Source organism: Mya arenaria, chromosome 4, assembly GCF_026914265.1.
Source record: "Mya arenaria isolate MELC-2E11 chromosome 4, ASM2691426v1".
NCBI classification, from domain to species: domain Eukaryota; kingdom Metazoa; phylum Mollusca; class Bivalvia; order Myida; family Myidae; genus Mya; species Mya arenaria.
In genome coordinates this window covers 45,490,291-45,508,692 of record NC_069125.1, presented here as the reverse complement: position 1 = coordinate 45,508,692, position 18,402 = coordinate 45,490,291, and the positions used below count along the sequence as shown (strand labels likewise).

At 33.3% G+C, this 18,402-nt stretch overlaps 1 protein-coding gene across 1 annotated transcript; it reads left to right on the top strand.

Annotated features, from left to right (window-relative positions):
* The first annotated feature begins 3,702 nt into the window (after nt 1-3,702).
* On the top strand, nt 3,703-10,376 carry LOC128229646 (universal stress protein in QAH/OAS sulfhydrylase 3'region-like). The gene is made up of 4 exons (XM_052941417.1): nt 3,703-3,963; nt 4,907-4,987; nt 9,013-9,119; nt 9,301-10,376. The coding sequence occupies exons 1-4, from the start codon at nt 3,897-3,899 to the stop codon at nt 9,511-9,513; spliced, it is 468 nt and encodes a 155-aa protein (XP_052797377.1). The 5' UTR covers nt 3,703-3,896; the 3' UTR covers nt 9,514-10,376.
* The last annotated feature ends 8,026 nt before the right edge of the window (nt 10,377-18,402 follow it).

Below are 18,402 nucleotides of genomic sequence, written 5' to 3'. Positions count from 1 at the left end.
GTTTCATTAGGGGTGTGCTATCTTAATACAAATGTGTTTAACCTATGAAAATGAAATATGTTGACTACTACCCGATATTCGCTTTATTGAAACTTTTTGAAATATATACACTTAATTTGGATAGTTCAAAAATGTTTCACCAATTTTTTTCTTTTTTAATTTGTCTAAAGGAACATGATATTTCAGGTTGGTTGTTGAAGTATAGTTTATTTCGGACACTGTCATCGGATCATTGATGTTATAATTTCAATATTATTGTAATATAAATGCTAAATGATTATTTGGCATAACTTGTTTAAAAGCAAATTATGATTTGGCCCCTAGCTTTGTGTCTTCACCTTTTTTTCTTAGCTTGAATGGACTTTTTCGACAGGAATTCAATTGTTTTATATCTGAAACAATCACTTTATTAAATACATGTGACTTGTATTAGAGAAACAATACAATGCAATGTTTCATGAGTAATAATAATATGTTGTACATGTTCGAAAATAACAAATACAATACACATGGCGCTCAGTGGTGAAAGGCTATTTACATTAAAATCTTTTGCAAATAAATAATAATTTGTACACCAACATCAAACTAGTTCCCAAAACACTTTCTCAATATTTCATCAGTTAAGGGCTGATTTATGGTTTCAGTATGAATTAAACAAAGGCCATTGAATTTACAGTGTTGCAATAAATTGCTTTGAAACAGACATCATCTGGTTAAGCCGCATTGTTCCTCCAGGACTCTGGCTGACAGACAGATCTATCACATTGGCTTCATTGTCAACATCCTTTGACTGCGGTATGTCCTCAAAATGATAAGGTTGTTCTAAGGTTGTTTGTCCTTGGGAAGCAAAACATTTCTGCAGCACTCGTTTCATTTTGAGTACCAGTGCCACATGAAGCTCTTTGTGTACTTTAGTTGACATACACATTTGTCGCTTAGTACTGACAGTACTATACCTGGGTGAAAACCAGAGTTAAGGAGGTTTAGAACAACAGCTATTCTTCCAGAATATTTTACATGCCTTGCCTGTCTGACTTATTCTTTATACCTTTGTTCCAATCGTGCGTCTGTCAATAATGGCTGTGATAAACCAATGTCTTTCGGATTTGTTCATACTTTTTTTTGACTAAGTAGATCACTGAAGTCTGCTCTAGGCAGCTAAGTGGTCTTTTTCTAATATTCTTGGAACAAATGCACTTGGCAATTCGAATCATCTTTAAAAATAAGACATACACCATAAAAGTAACATATTATTGAGAATGGATGGGTTTTTTTGTTAATTATTTACTCTTTATTAATTCATCCAAGTCATTGGGGGTTTTAATATCTTTTTTGTATGTTCACTGGTTTTGATAATACTTCCTTCAATATATATTTTTAGATAACTTTTATTATTATTTAGTACATACAAATTTCCACACCTGGTTGTTGAAATAGTTTGGGCCTGAATGGGCTTTGGTCGGTGCCAATATATATGCAATAACATATTCTTGTTTTTGTGGCCCTTTCTGTGTAAGCAGAAATGTTCTTCCGTCTGATGTTTACCCAACGTCCGAGTCGCCCCAAAACATGTGGTTGTGCCCCTGGTGCCCTAGTAATCCAAGATGCATTGTTGTATTTAGCCATCACATGTTTCTAAATGACTGCAGATGCTAAAATTGGTAAGATAAGAACATTAATGAATCAATATAAACAACTGACGTAATTGATAACACGTCGAATTGACATTTTCAACAATTGTATGGTTCGCACAGGCGCACGGGGATTATCATTAACATAACTTAAACAGGTTTTGCTTTCACTGATGCCATAGCGAAGAAAACAAAGTTTGACATTTAACATCTGGTTTGAATTGAAAGGCAACTGGAGGAAGACAATTACCTGCCCCTAAAAGCATCTTCTGATAGAGGATGTTGATTTCGTCTTTCGACCAGCTCTGTTAGTCTTGTTACTTTGCCCTTTTTCGTTGAGGTCCACTGCCCTTCCCCACAGAACGACCACTGTTTAACTCCACAATTTTGAAGGCGTTGTTTTCGTTACCTTGCTCAAGAAGGTTTCTTTTGATATGTGGTAGCATTCCCTTTAGAGTAGAGGGCTCCAAAACATTTTTGGACTTCTTTTTTGACGCTCAGCGGGAACCTTTAAATCATGAAATCAATAGTACTAGTAAGCGGTACATTGTAACGTGTGTAATGTCGTTTCAAGTTTAACTTTTAATTTCTTACAATTGATGTATACATGTATCAAAGTGGACTATTATTTTAGTTCTTCTTCTTCTTATTATTATTATTATATTACCCCTGGTTTAGTACATATTGAGCTCTTTCGGGGGATATCCGGTCGGTTTCCCTAATCTCATCGTCATATGACAGCCAGCTCTGAAATTGATTTAAGTCACTAACAGTTTTCTTTTTTTCAACGAATACATATGTTTTCCATTTAATGCTCTAAATCCATACGTCTATTAAATCTATACTTTACTCGAGCGTACTTTCTTAAAAAATCCATCATCATTTTAATACTTGCAAATCATAATAAGAAGCCTTTCTTGAATTATTGATTCCATTATTTGTAATTTAAATAATAATTAGTGGAAAATAATTACAAATATATTAAGGCACTTTTACGTTGTCACAACTGTGTAATAAAGTTATACAATAACCATGAATACGACACAACCTTCACACAACGTTGTAGTGTTTGCTTGAATACTACTCTTAGTGCAATACATCATCCAGGGATGTGTTTACGACTCGTACAACTTTTAGCACGATGGAAAGTGATTATGCTGGTATCAGTGAAACTTTAACTACAATTCGCAAACGATTTTCAAACTTAACGGGGATTTGTATTTGTGAATGCACTAGTGGAATTTTGCAATCTCTGTAATATCATAACGCATTACTTTTATGATGAATATTTTATTTCTTTCACATCATTTATATTTGTCTGGAAGAAAATACACAGTGAAATTACCCACGAGTGAATGAAGGGAAAAGGTCTATAAAACAGTATTCAATGTACAAATATAGCAAAATGGCCTACAGGGTAGTCATTTTTTAAGTCAGTGTTTCTGAAAGTTTGTATTCAAGCTTATATAAATCAGAATAACGCAACTTTGCATTTCGATCCGGATTCCCAACTTTTAGATACCATCGCGTGATACAAGCAGGATAACGTGTGAAGTCTGGTCAATAGATATGTTCTTTCCTAATCAAGAAACTCATTTTCTTGGACGTTCGTCAATAGCATAGCCTGATATGATATAGACAATGTTTTCAAAAGAAAAATAATTTAGTAAGATCGTGAGTGAGCATACCATTGGAAATAATATGTCTTATTGAACAGCTTCTGATATAATTAAGAACATGTGTGAACATGAAACTTGATTTTATGGCACAAAATGATGTAGGTGATAAAGTTTGTTGGTAGTATTGAAAAGTAATAAAGCAAAATAAACGATGTGAATAGCACGTGGTTTATATTCATCATACAGGATATATTAATTGATCGTTAGCCTCATTCTGTACGTTTTTGAATGTCGTGAAAGGTTCAGTGGCCAATCTTTAACATGCCAGACGCTTCATGGAAATTGTTCTCGGTGAAGTATTTACATGGAATCGGTGAATGAATTTCTGCGATATCTGTCAGAAACAACATATGAAAACGTCAGTTTCGCTGGAAGCGTTGGATTAACAAGTAGCCGCTTGGAAAGTCAACTTGATTTCTTTCAAAATGCAGTGAATGTTTAATGCATTTTTTTGGTTTCGTAAAATAGCTTGTCTTCGAAACAATTTAACACCTTGTAAGCATTGTTGTATTTCACAAGAATCTTATTGCACCATATTTCGTGTGTATCAAAGGAAAATTTATCTGCAACAGGGCTGATTTCAGAAATGGAAAGCAAGCGAACGATTGTCATTGCTATAGATGACAGTATACATTCGGAGTTTGCATTTGACTGTGAGTTTTAACACTTTTTATTAGTTTTATTGAAAATTGAAATAGTTGTTCTCTTGTTTTAATAATTCTTATTTTTTAATAATAATAATTTTAATAATTTCCAAAGCATATAGTTTATGTTTCATTTCTATTGCCATACCGATAAACTCGTTAACAAACAGTGTAAAATGTTTTTTTTTATTATAATGCATTTTCATGTTTTACTCATTTGACTTTAATAATCAAAACAAAATAAAAAAAAGCATTTGATTTGTGTAAAAATGAATAAATATTAGCGACATCTTTGCTCTTGTTTACCTGAGTTGGTTTTTGACCACGTAGCTATTAAATAAATGAACCAATTTTAAAAGCTGTTTTCATCCGTAAACCAATCATATGTTTTGTGTTATTTATATCATTAAAAACAAATGTGTTAAACATAAGTATGCATTAAAATGAAAACAAATAATAAATTTTTGCGTCAACCTGTTTTGTGCACATTTAAAGCTGCACTCTCACATATATACCATTTTTACAAGTTTTTTTTTGTCATGGAAGGTGCAAATTGTTGCGTGAATATCTGCAAACGAATGATATAAGATTGCTGACAAAAACAGATCGTAGATTTTCATATTTCCGTTCGAAAATTAATGTTTTATGGCTTAAACTGTAACTAACGGTTTAGGAAATATGCATAAAACATACATTTTTGAACTTAAATATAAAAATCTGCGATCTAAGTTTTTGTCAGCCGTCATATATAACTGGTTTCCATGGATTGTCGCAAAAATTGACTTTTTCTAAGACAAAAAATAAAAAAGTTGTCGAAACGTTCAATCTCTGATAGTGCAGCTTTAATGCCTGTATTTCAAACATGTGAATGTCTCCAATTATAGACACATTATGGGGTTATGTAACATAAAATTATATACACAAAATATAAGCATGTACGATTTTTTTACAGTTTACGTAGACAATGTCCATCGCCATGGTGATCACATCGTTCTTGTGCACGTGCCTGAATATAGCAACATACTGTCTGCTTGTGAGTACTATTATATTATAAACATATCTTGTTCGTAGTCGACGTAGTAAATTGAATGTGACGACGCTAGGTTAAATATTAAGCTGTTTCCGTCGTTTTCATATTTTATTACAAAAACGTATGTTCGCCATACCTTTACATACTATTTATCTGAGTATATTTCTTTTCTTTGGTGCATATGGACAGTCGGGCCAGGTAAGGAATCTCACGTTTTATTATTCAAAAAAATGTTATGATAGCCGGTAGCACTTTTTAATTTGAATGACCATGCGGATTGTTGTGGAATAAATTATTCATTTGCTATTACTTCATTATGATGGAATACCATACAGTACAGATACAAACAACATCTGGTTGTGATTTTGTTTTAAATAATTAAGATTGCGAAAGAAACAAACTTCAACACAGTGGCAACACAGAAAATTAACCTTGCTAGGAAAGGTCTCTGTAATTAAAACGTTCGCACTTCCAAAATTAGTGTTTCTATTTACTGTGCTACCAAATCCTCCAGGTCAACTAATAGAAGAAATAATAAAATGTATTTTTGCCTTCTTATGGGATAACAAACCGGATAAAATAAAGCGAGAACAATTATATCATACCCGAGAAAATGGTGGATTGAACCTTCCAAATTTAAAAATATTTCTACATGCCATAAAAACAAGCTGGATAAAACGATTTATCGATGAAAATAATCATGGTAAATGGAAAACTTTTTTTTCTTCTTATATATTAGATAAAAACGGAGGGAACATTATATTTGAATGTAGTCTGGATGAAAACGATATAAAGGGTATATGTGGTCATAACGAATTTATTCATGACATCCTTAAATCTTGGAACATTCTTAAACTAAAACAAGAACAAGTTGATATCAGAAAATTCATCATATGGAACAACTCAGAAATTAAATGCAATAATAAGACTATATATTATAAAGAATGGCATAAGAAGGGAATATTGTACCTAGAACACATATTTGACTTCAGGGAAAAGAAAACTACTCATTTGATAATATGCAATTCTTATACCAAATTCCTAATGGTGATTATTTAATTTATCAGCAACTAATCCACAGTATACCACACTATATGAAATCAAATCTTCAGTGTTCAGATATCACGATTCCAGCTGCATATACATCCATCCTTGAAAAAATAAAATCCAGAAAGAAAATATCTAAATTCCTGTATAATACACATACCAAAAATAACTTATTAGAACTTAAGCACAAACAGAAGTGGGAAAGCTCTGTAAATAAGGTTTTAGTCTGGAAAGAAATTTACACAATGCCATACATTGCAACAATTGATACATGTATACAAGCTTTTCAATTTAAGCTAATAAACAGAATCATACCTACAAACGAATATTTACTCAAATGCAAATTATCTAACACTAGCTTATGCGACATGTGTTCTAGCAATATAGAAACTATTAATCACTTATTCTGGGAGTGCCATATCATACAAGACCTATGGAATAACTTAAAGACCTATCTCCAAACACGAGGTATATTTATTGAACTCAACCTGGTTAACGTCCTATTTAGAATAAATGTAATTAGTAAATATAGCAGTATTAACTTCATTATTCTACTCATGAAATATTACATATTTTGTTCAAAATACCGACAAGTGATTCCAAACTTTTCTCATTTTGAAAATTATTTGCACATACGCATTCAAATTGAACGTGAAATAGCTGTCATGAAAAACAAACTTAATGTCCATATAAATAAATGGGCATTTTTATCGTCGTAAAACATCAAATTTGGAATACCAGTTTGTCTCTTTGTCTTAGTATTTTTCTTTTTATATTTTTTTTATTAATTTTTTTCGCACACCCTCTTTCTTTTAACAAAAAAACATTACAATACAATATCGAACATAACTTTGTTGTTGATTGTTACATTATAAACTCTACAACATGTATATCTAGTATATGATTACTATAGTTAGTTCTGTATTGATATTGTTTTGTTGATAAGTGAATAAAAAAAGAAAAGAGACAAACTTCAAAAAGTAGTTGCATTCAAACCAGCAGTTACCCCCCCCCCCCTCCCCAAACCCTACTACTAACCAATTAATCATGTTCTAGAGGGACATTTAACGACGATCCCGTGAAACATGTCCATGTCATTGCTCAACACCACTGGTTCATGTTTATAGTCATGTTTATGTGTTCGTTTAATGCTAACGGTAGCTCACGTGAGCTTACTGTTTCGTTTTGTTTCCCTGTTTCTTCGCAGCGCATTCACTGCACGCGGGCAACGTGAGGTGCAAATACTAAAAGCCTTAACTAGACTCGGGGCAGAGGTAACCTTAACCAGGGCCTAGGCAAAAACAGAAAAAAAAACACTAATTAGAAACCCGACAACTAACATTATTTATAAAAATAATAGTTTAAGTCAAGTTATATTACAACATTGGAAGGACAACCAAAAGATAAATGGTTGAAATTAGTTTTTGGACCAATGGCGTTGCAGTATTATTCAAAATATTCGTCGATTTATTTCCATAATAGTAAAAGCAATTTTAATCATAATTATTGATTGTACCACCAACATAAAGGTTATGCAAATTTAAGTCGTTACAATATCGTTCGTCTAATTGTGTTATATACTTTTCTTCTGGAAATGTTATCGTAGCGGAAGAACGCGGATAATTGAATGAATTAGAGTTTACGAATTTAAAAAACATAAAAAAATCTCTTTATCCTGAAAGCGGATTTCTATTTTCTTCTTTACACCGTTGTGAATACTAATCATTTTTACTGACCGTTCCGGGGCGGTACCTAACAATCCTTGATAAACATACCTAGTTTTTTATATATAGTATGTATGCACTGTGCTGCTTGTTGAGTTTTGTGCTGTTCTTCCATGTTTCTTGTTTGTGATTTTGTGTTATATGCCTTTGGCGTTTGCCCGGTGCCGTTGGGCCGGGCTTATGTGTAAACTTTTTGCTACTGAGCTTGTTTCTGTAGCTTTTCGCATAAATATTGTCGTTCCTTTCGCATTAATGTTTTTTTAGATTAGCAAAACATAAGGCGTGGTACCTTTTGTCAGAATTAAACGTTTATTCGACCATTATGTAACAAAAAGTAATGCCTAAAATATTCATGATAAAGAAAGGAGGAGCGTGCAAGTTCTTTTCGGTAATTAAGATGTTAAACAATAATGTCCTTTCTGACTAAGAAAAAAGGTGTTTTCTGCAGAAATAATGTATAATGACGTGTAATATGTTGTTGTTAAACTGCCAGTCTTAACGTTTAAGCGCATTTCAGGTCGGGTGGGGATTATGAACGTTGTATACGTTTAATACGTAATCATTTATTTGTATATCTTTAAGGGCATCAACCTACACATATAAGACTATATTTAAATAACAATAAAGATAAATTATTTCGTTGCATGCAAAATTAGTAGTAGCTTGTCGACGTAAATCACAATCATCTCAAGCTAAGTAGCAAGACTATGCATACTTTCATCCAGAATTTCTTGTATTAACAAATTCAGAACATTAGATCTATGCATAATCGGAAGTGATTGTCATTTGCAATTAACTGATAATAGAGAACGTATGTAGCGGGAGCGTATCTCTCTGGAGATGTGTTTATCCAATAACGTATATTTGCCTCTATTAGCATCCTAATTTAGTAAAATTCGGAATATTTGTGAAGGCTTAAAACTACGTAAATGACGGTACATTGCCTGACAATTGTATACATCCAATCCGCGAGAGGCCAGACAGTTTTAGGTTTCCAGACTAAAAAGACCAATCCATTACAATAGACAGGCATTCAAACAAATGGATGTTTTAACAGCTTGTGTTCTGTGAATTGCATGTTTATCGAAATCAAGAAGCCTTCCTCGTTTGAAGCTACTTCACAACCTCATTTCCTACGTTAATTGATTTGAATGTTTGCCTATTTTGCTTTTGACGTATGGTACTAACTTAAATACATTGCCAGGATCCAGGAACTTGTAAACCGATTCTTTAGATCTTTACTTCTTTTTGTTTCAGCTTCTCTATTGACTGATCCAAACATCGTTGCTGAAATGATAAAAGATATCGAAGAACGGACAAGCGAACTCGTCGACAAATACTCGTTTAAAATGCAACAAAAGCAGGTATTTTTAAAGATGGTTTACTATAATACTGATATAGGAACATAATCTAGCCCGTTGTAACATGCTATGGTTTTTTACTGCTTTGCTATATATGAATGTAGAACAATACATTGGAAACAATTTGAGCATTCATTTCTCTTAAAACTTTTAACGACGAGTATTTGTACTACTCTTTACACAGTTACATGGCCACGTGAAACAACAGTGTGGAAAGCCCGGTGAGGCGATTTTAGAGTGTGCCAGGGAAGAGGGCGCCACCATGTTGATACTGGGAACTCGTGGAATGGGATTAATGCGGCGGACCTTCATGGGAAGCGTCAGTGATTATTGCCTCCACCACGCCTCATTTCCCGTCATTGTCTGCAGACATAAACCGTTCATAAAGGACAAATAATGCTCATATCTATATAAGTTTATATACTTTCCAAGCTTCATATGGCTACTTCTATATAACATAAGTGCCACGGTAAACGAGATTTAACATTAATACTATATTTGCTTAAACCATCAGCTGAACTGGTATATCAAGCGAAAATGTTGAAGAGAAATCATACAGTGCGCACTTTGAGAACGGCACGTGGTTTGCATGCGTGGCAAAGTTCTCTGACCATTCAATGGTAGCGTCGGCGGAAAAATGAGTTTTATTACAAACTATCTAGAATGCATAGTCTTTCATGTCATTAAAGTGAACTACGTTAAGCACAAACTACAATACCTTGCAAATGCTCTATACCGCAATTTAATTACTAATGAAAAAAAGGCATCCATGGTATAAATACGTAGAAATTGCACAACATAATTTACGGATGTACCTTGCAAAACTGGAACGGCAGCCCTCCTATGTTCATTTATTTATCATTTACTGAGCTCGTTCTTAATGCCATTGACAATCGAAATATAGATTTCCATTGTGTTCTTTTCACATTTTTGTATACAAAAGGGAAAACACAGACAAGCAATCTGATTACATAGCAAACGTCTCTCCTCGTCTGTGGCTTCGATTTTGAGAATTGTAATTAATTGATATGAAACACCCTCGAAATTGTTTTCTGTGTGGAATTGTTTCCTTTTTGTAGCGATTATAATGTGCATCGGGTGCGGAATGACCTAATGGGTAAAAGCCGAGCACCTTTAATAAATACTTTCCTTATTGAAGTATGATTCAGAGTACCAATACACTTTGTAACATTATAATTAAATGTTGAAATTGGTTATCCAAACACCTATTGTAAACATAATGTTGAAATTGTTGTGCTCTTGTTTATTCGTTTTACCTCGTGTGTTATAAAAGTCAGACGAATACCAATGTACTTATAGGCAAACTTATCAATTGTATTAAGGGCCAACTATAATAAAATTTTGCAACTCATATCTGCAACTCAAAAAATGATGCAATTTAAACTCATATTTTTTATTCTCTTACTTCTTTAAGTGCTTGCAGATAGCTTGTCGAATTTCATCATTAATAGTGTGTGTCTCTTGGTGAATTATTATCACTAGAATCAACATCGGAATCTGTGCATCATAAAGACGTTCAGATAACTGTTAGTTTATATACGTGGTGAGACAATTTAAATACTTATATAATATAGTTAAAATATTCATAAAATATGTTCACTGATCTTGGTGTTTATGAACCCCCCACGGAAATGAATCCACTTGTTATATTGAATACAATACATGTGCACGATTTAAATCCAACTATTCTTTCTTACAAAAAGTGAAAAATGTAATCCCCACATATTAATTTAACCAAACCAATGTTTTTACAAATATAATTTTCGTATAAAGACTTGCTTACTTTTTAAAGAAAATTTATACGAACAACTAAAAAAAACAAGTATAGTAATCGAAAGTTTAAACTTAACTTCACAAAGACCCAAGATCAGAGATGTAAAATCAAAACAAAAATGTTCCAGTACATTCTACATAAAAAAACTCAAATTCTATACGAATTTTTAATTCCAAAACTTCTAAACCCGTAAAAAGGTAGACAAATTTTAAACATTCAAAAGAAGTTTCGTCAAATACATGCTAAGTTATCAAAGGGGGAAACATAGTTGATTTTTATCAATCTAGATCACCATGCAGATAAAACGAAGTTATTAAACCATAGTACTGAATTTAAAATACGTATAACAACACTTCACCCCTCGACAAGAAAAAAAAAATCTGCAAGAACAAACTGCACCTCCGCAACCTTTTATTTTTATTTTTCAATTTGTGTTAGAAAGAGGGGCTACTGAAGACAGTTGGTGAATGCAAAAGGGTCAAATTAATTTGTCAATCGAGAATCAAAATGTTAAAAAGCAAAATCTGGTGTAAAGAACACTAGTGTACTCCAGAGTATGGCTTTCATCATTTTGAGATTTGTATTTCAAAAAGACTTTAAATTTATAAAGCAAATTTGTCAAAAGTTCTGGAATAACAGTTTAGTTGTGACATAACATGGAGGCACGGGAAAACCAGAGACATTTGACCATTGCACCATAATGATTTACTTGATTCTGTTCCACAGCATGGCCTAGAGCGTAATAATAGCATGACAAAATTCACTTTTTGCAAGATTAATGTTCAACTTGGCTTCAGTGAATCGATCGAAGAAGCCCTATTTTATGAAAATGGTCATTCCATGTGTTGGAGTCAATATTGTGTTGTCATCGATGTACACATGTATGTGTTACAATCGCCAATATCAGAAGTCACCATATTTGCAAGCCGCTGAAATGTTGCTGGAGAAATCTTTATCGCATAATCTTGTACTGTTTGAAGCCATCAGCTTTTACAAAGGCCGATGTGTCCTTTGCTCGGTTTGTAAGGGAAGTTTGCTAGAATCCACTGAAAAGATCTTTTTTGCCACGTATTTCGCTTCCCCCAATTTGTCTATGCAATCCTTAGTTCTCGGTATGGGGAATGAGTCGTTTTGGTCACATACTTCCCTTAACGATAGAATGTGCACATTCGGAATGAACCTTTTGTTTATGGCCCAATGGAAAACTGTCTTTAGTTTGAGTTGTTTGTAACTATGTATATGGTAATTGTACGTTTATGTCTTAAGTTTAATGGCACTGGGTAAACGTCAAAGACAGAAAATAAAATCAAAAACAAGAAACTCCACAAGCAGCACAGTGCATACATACTATATATAAAAAAAACTAGATATGTTTGTCAAGAATTGTTATGTCCCTGTGGTTTGCATTGTTTTTTTTACAAACACATGCAAAAGTATCAAAGGGGAAATTCTTACTCTTATTCTAATGAATCTAGGTCACCATGCAAATACAACTAAGTTGTCAGACATTAAAATACTAAATTTAAAATATAAACACCTGTAACAAAATGGTTCTTATATACGGATTTTTATCAAATAAGTAGCCCGGATAGGTTTTACCCGGTTGGGAAAACCTTGATATGCGAAAGATACGTACATGCGTATTTCTTGTTCTGTTCGTATCATTTCATTAATCGGCAAATTAGCTATAGTCAGATGTAAACGAGCCGGGATAAACCTATATTTATGTTGAGATAATTTTATTGTGAGTCATAGATAACCGACGATATTCAGTTTGTTCTTTAGATGATCTTTGTCATATATTGAAAAATGATCTAAGTTCAAATTTAGCACTTGAATCGCTTAATTCGTAAACCTGAAACCATGGAGGTCACCGCCCCTCATTAAGGGTAAGAATGCTTTTATAATTCGAACACCGTGTTCATGTCGATAAGTTTCAATTGCTTGTAATAGTCCCGAGTTTTCACAGCATGTTTTTATATGTTTCAAAAGCACAAACTAAAGTATTTTACCTATTGTAAACCAGCAGAGTGATAGAACGTTTTCAACCGTTAACAACACAGTCGCAAATGTCTCAACTTTAAGGCACTGAGTTTCGACTAATAAATATCTGTGTTAAAATGTATTAACTATTAAATCATAATACATTTTCAGGTGCTTTAAATTATAATATTCATCTTAAATAACGTTAGATGTTTAAACAGAACAAGGTACTTCAGGAAACTCAAACTAACACACATCTTAACTTTCAATTTTCGAGAGCCATTAAATACCTTTTTTATTACCTGACTTTGCATTTATACGCCCGACTAATTGATCCATAAAATCTTATAATTGTACATACATTTATGTCCAAATGCTTTGTCATTCGTGTCCGATCATTCGTGTCAGTTACCATAATCCTGTATTACGTTTCTATTAAACCATTGATGGAGTAATGAAAGAACGCAGCTGTTTGAATAATGTAACGACATGGATTAATACCACAGACATTGGTTTGCCCTGAACGGTATACATCCCATCACCCTTTTATTTCTGCAGCGACACCGTTTTAAGGCTAATATTGCAATGAATAAATGGTTAGGATTAACGGTAATTTCAAATGAGATTGGCGTTCAAAAGGCTTGTCAATGGTTCCTTCATTTCTTTCTTTCAGTGAGACGTCCTTCCTGCTGACATCCTCTTAAAAACTAAGACCAAAGTAATAAAAATGTTCGTATGTTGCTGGCTCAATGAAGTAGACTGAAATGCGGAAGTGTTTCTTTGCAATATGTTACATATTTAAAGGAGATTACTTTTGGCAAATTATTTAGAGGCTTTTAAACGGAGTTAGTGTGCCTTCTGTCCATAATTGTTCACCTGGGTGGTGATGTCCCAAGAGACATTACAAATCACGTGTGCCATAATGGGCAGAGGCTAATGCGTTTTAGACACAAAAGGGGTAATTAAATAATCTTTTTAAGAGTTTTTTTTCTTGAGTTAGTTTAGAACTCTGCAACCAAATGAAAACATCGTGTGTTTTTTAAAGTAACGTTTTATGTTTGTATTAATTGGTAGAACATTTTATGTATCCCATTATTTATCTTTCTTGCTTCTGTGGGTAATGATGAGATTTTGAAACTATTACTCTTGCATATAATAATAATATGTTTTATTGTCTTAGTAAACTGTCTGGTCTGTTCCAATCCCATCAAACATGGTGTATGTCGGTACTGTATAAATTAACATCTCTACGACCTCATGTTTACATGGTGTTTAGTTGTTAACAACAAGTAAAACATGTAATTTCATCTTCATCAATGTAATATTTTGTTAAATTAGAATAACACCGGAATTCTGAATGAGCACTTTTTTCTTTCGAATTCAGAATGAGACAACTGTGAAGTGTAGATGCTACAGAAGCTATTGAATATTGAAATATTTAAATACTGTACAAAACCAACAATTTCCCCCTCCAGTCTGCCATTACACTGGTCAGAAACAGCTAAAACACCTAAAACTTCTACTTTTTAAAGCAGGTACTCTCCTCTGTATACGCAATGGAAATATGTATTGGAAAAAAAAACGCGTAATTGTGCGGCATTAGCATTAGAGAGTAACGGACAGTTAGGCTAGAAACATTCTGTCCTAATTCCAGATAATGTGCATGAATATGCTTATAATCAACTTTCGACTAAAATATCATTTTAATTCAGTTTGTTCATTTAAGATACAGATCTGAAATCTACAAATCTGCGTTCTATCGATAAAATGAACAAAGAAAAGTTAACACTGTCTTATAAAATAGTATGCTTTCATCAATCACTATAAGATAATCTTTCAAATGATAAACCTTATCTGATAAGACACTGATCTTTTTTCTAATGTTGTTGAATGTTAAGTGCACAAGTCAAATGTTCATCCCATATATTGTGTCTGTGGTTGTGAAACACTAGAAATAAGTGTGATGATCAATGCTCTATAGAATATATCGGAATTTTATTAAGTGATATATTACTTCAAAGGAAGACATAAATGGAAGAAGGTTTTCTTGATTTATCAAACCGTAGAGCCGCTTTATAGTATTAATTAAGTATAAAGAGCATCACTGAAAACAATGGAAACTGCGTACTAAAAACTATTGGAGAGATTTAACTTCTTTGAGCTTATCTTATTGGTATCGAGTCGATTATAATCGATCATCGGAACATCACTAGTATCGACCGATTTCGTTCTGGAAGTTATCTAAATAAAACAATTTGATAAATTAAGGTTGTATCACTAACAATGCTACAATGGCTATTTCCCCTGATGGTGTAGTTTGAATATCGGCATTTATTGTTTTATGGCTCATTGATGTATAATTCTGCTAGAAGCACGATGTATGCCGCTGTCAGTTTTCCCAAGCTCGTTCACATTTAACAAACAGGATGAATAAAACAGAAAATACGTGTCACCATTAAGGGCTAATTTCTTTTAGAATATGATTTTCAAATGTCTGTTATAAAATGCAGTCATTTGAGAAATAGAAACCATTCATCTTTTATATATTATGAAGTTCCAGGCGAGAGTTAGCCTTGAAAAAAATAGCTTTGCTCTTCAAATGTTTTCTTAAAACAAAATAGCTGAACGCATATTTTTTTGAGAAACACTCTACTGTTTCAAACATTCAAAAGTGTCCTTGAAAGAAAACGCAGACATAGTTTTATCTGTGTATGTACATGTGCATAAATGAAGAGATTATATCCGCTTTCGGGCGTCACAAAAGGTCAAACCAGCCTTAAATTTCTCAATTTCATAAACGAAGATTTGTTGTTATTTAGGCCAGTATGCCTAAACGTTGTAATCAATAAGCAACAAATTCTAATTCCGCTACGAATTGTCCTCTCCTAGACACCATCGCGTGATGCAAGCAGTAACACAGGTTAAGGTGTGCAGTCTGGTCAATAGGGATGTCGTTTCCTATTTTTTTCTGCACGCAATGGCTGTCTAAAATGAGATGAAAATATCTCATTATTTGAAAGTCCTTCAATAAAAAAGCCCGATATGATATTGTGTTTTCGAATGAAACATTCATTCATAAATTAAGCTCTTGTAGAAGGTTACTATTGTGTTGCATGTAGAATATGTGTGTATCTAAAATTTAGACTACGATATGGTGTAGGAGATTATAAGTATCTTCCATGGCCGAGAGTGTAAGACCCTGCGCGAGGGTCGGGATGAACCTATTTTACACGAGCGGCTATGGTAGATGCTTTTTCTCCCACCTCAGTTAAACAAAATTAAGTAAAAATGTATTTTTTGCTGGAACTCTTGTGTGCTTAGTGAAAATAATTGCGTATGGATATGCGATAGCACGTGGTTGTCATGGATATTCTCGCAGTGATTCAGAATATGTTAATAGTCAAATCGGTCTTTTTAAATAGTTTAAAGAGAATGAAGCATTATTTCTTGAATGGTGCGTGAAAACTGTTTAATGGTGACATTTGAAGTGAGAAATAATCAATTAGCGTTCTAAATATTACCATAAGACAAGATTTCCTTGATGCTACAGTCTTCAACAAGGGAGGTAATTACAATGTGGTAACCATTAAAAAGGAGTTCCATACGGGCATTTTATCTTCGCCCGTGGGCAAGATAAGAATATCTAGCATGGTTAAATTATTGGATCTACTTATCTGAGGTGGGGGAAAAAGTTTGCTGTCAGTAGTAAGAAGTCAAAAAGCACCGTATTCAATATGAGTAGCACTTGTTTCATAATCATCAGACAGGATACATTAATTGATCGCTAGTTCTATTCTGTACGTTTTTAAATATCGCGAAACGTTCAATTGAAATACTTAACATTCATTCCATATGGTTCTTGATGAAGTATCTACATCATAGCAGGACATATGTGAATGATTTTCTGTGATTTATGTCTGAAACAAGATATGGATTCGCTATTTTTCTCCTCTGGAAATGAGTGATTAACAAGTGGCCGCTTCGAAAATAAACTTAATTTCACAAGCAAGTTTGAAATATGCACGTTTATAGAGCAGTTAGTTTATAAGAATATTATACAACATCTGTAACAGGAAATGGAAAACAAGCGAACGATCATCATTTTTATAGGTGACAGTGAACAACTGAAGTTTGACTGTGAGTCCCAATTTGTTTGTTTGTTGTTGTTTTTCTGATGTCATTTTTACATATGTTTTGTAATAGAAATATTTGCTTTCTTTGTTATACCATTTTTCATAAAAAAGTGCAAACTTTTTGAGTAAAGTTTCAACTTGTTGCAATACCTTTGCACTGTTGTTTGCAATCAATCGTTAATGCCTCTATTTCAAGATCATTTATTCATCCTTGTTTGAACACATAATTGATAATTTCATGTAAAAGTATACACGCAAAATAATGAAACATACCTAAAAAGTTCACGAATATGGTAGTTCTACAGTTTACTTGGAAAATGTCCATCGTCATGGTAATCACATCGTCCTTGTTAACTTGCCTTAATACAGCAACATATTGTCTGCTTGTGACCGTTCCAAGGCGGTACCTAACAATCCTTGATAAACACACCTAGTTGGTATATAGTATATATGCACTGTGTTGTTTGTGGAGTTTTGTGCCGTTATTCCATGTTTCTTGTTAGCTACGTTTCTATGCACTCAATCGTTAGTAACTGGTCAATGACTTGAGCGGATTTTAAAATTTGCTGAGTAAGGCAGATTGTTTTTATTAAGCATGCAGGTTCTCAAGAAGACATGGGCCCGTAACGTCTATTGGGGCAACGTTTGTCTTACCTTTCGTATTCATGTTCTTTTACAGAGTAGCAAAACACAAGGTGTGACTCGTTCTGTCCGTCAATATCAAAACGTAGTGCCGACCGTTATAAACGTTATAATTTGTTCGTAGATCTATAAAAGTTAACGTTCGCCAAGGACTTCAATTAGACCATAACCAATCCATTATCTTTGTTAATCAATGACAATGAAATATTCCGTGTTATGCAAAATGAGTAATAATATCGAAGTATCTCTATCATATGAAGCTAAGTAACATGAGGCATACCATCCTCCAACATTTCAATATATTAACATTTCTCAGCAAGTTAGTTCTACGCAATATTGGAAGCGATTATTGTTTGCAAGTAATGGAGTATAAAGAATGTATCTATCAAAAGCTTATTACTCTTGAGATGGGTTTGTCCAATGACATTTATTGCCTGGAGTTTTGCAGAATTCTGAATATTTGTGTAGGCTTGGAACCAAGCGAATACCGGTACGTTGCGTGACAATGTTATATATTCAATCCGCAAGAGCCTAGACGGTTTTAGGTTTCCAAACTAAAATGACCCATCCATTTCAATAGACATTCAAATAAATGGATATTTTAGCAGCTTTTAGTGTCGCTTCTTTCGTATGGAGGTATTGTCTTCATAAAAACTCTCTGTTCGTACATTGTTTATCTTGCCTTTGTTGTGAAATACTGAAATAATGCGTTGCCATCATCTATGTGAATTCG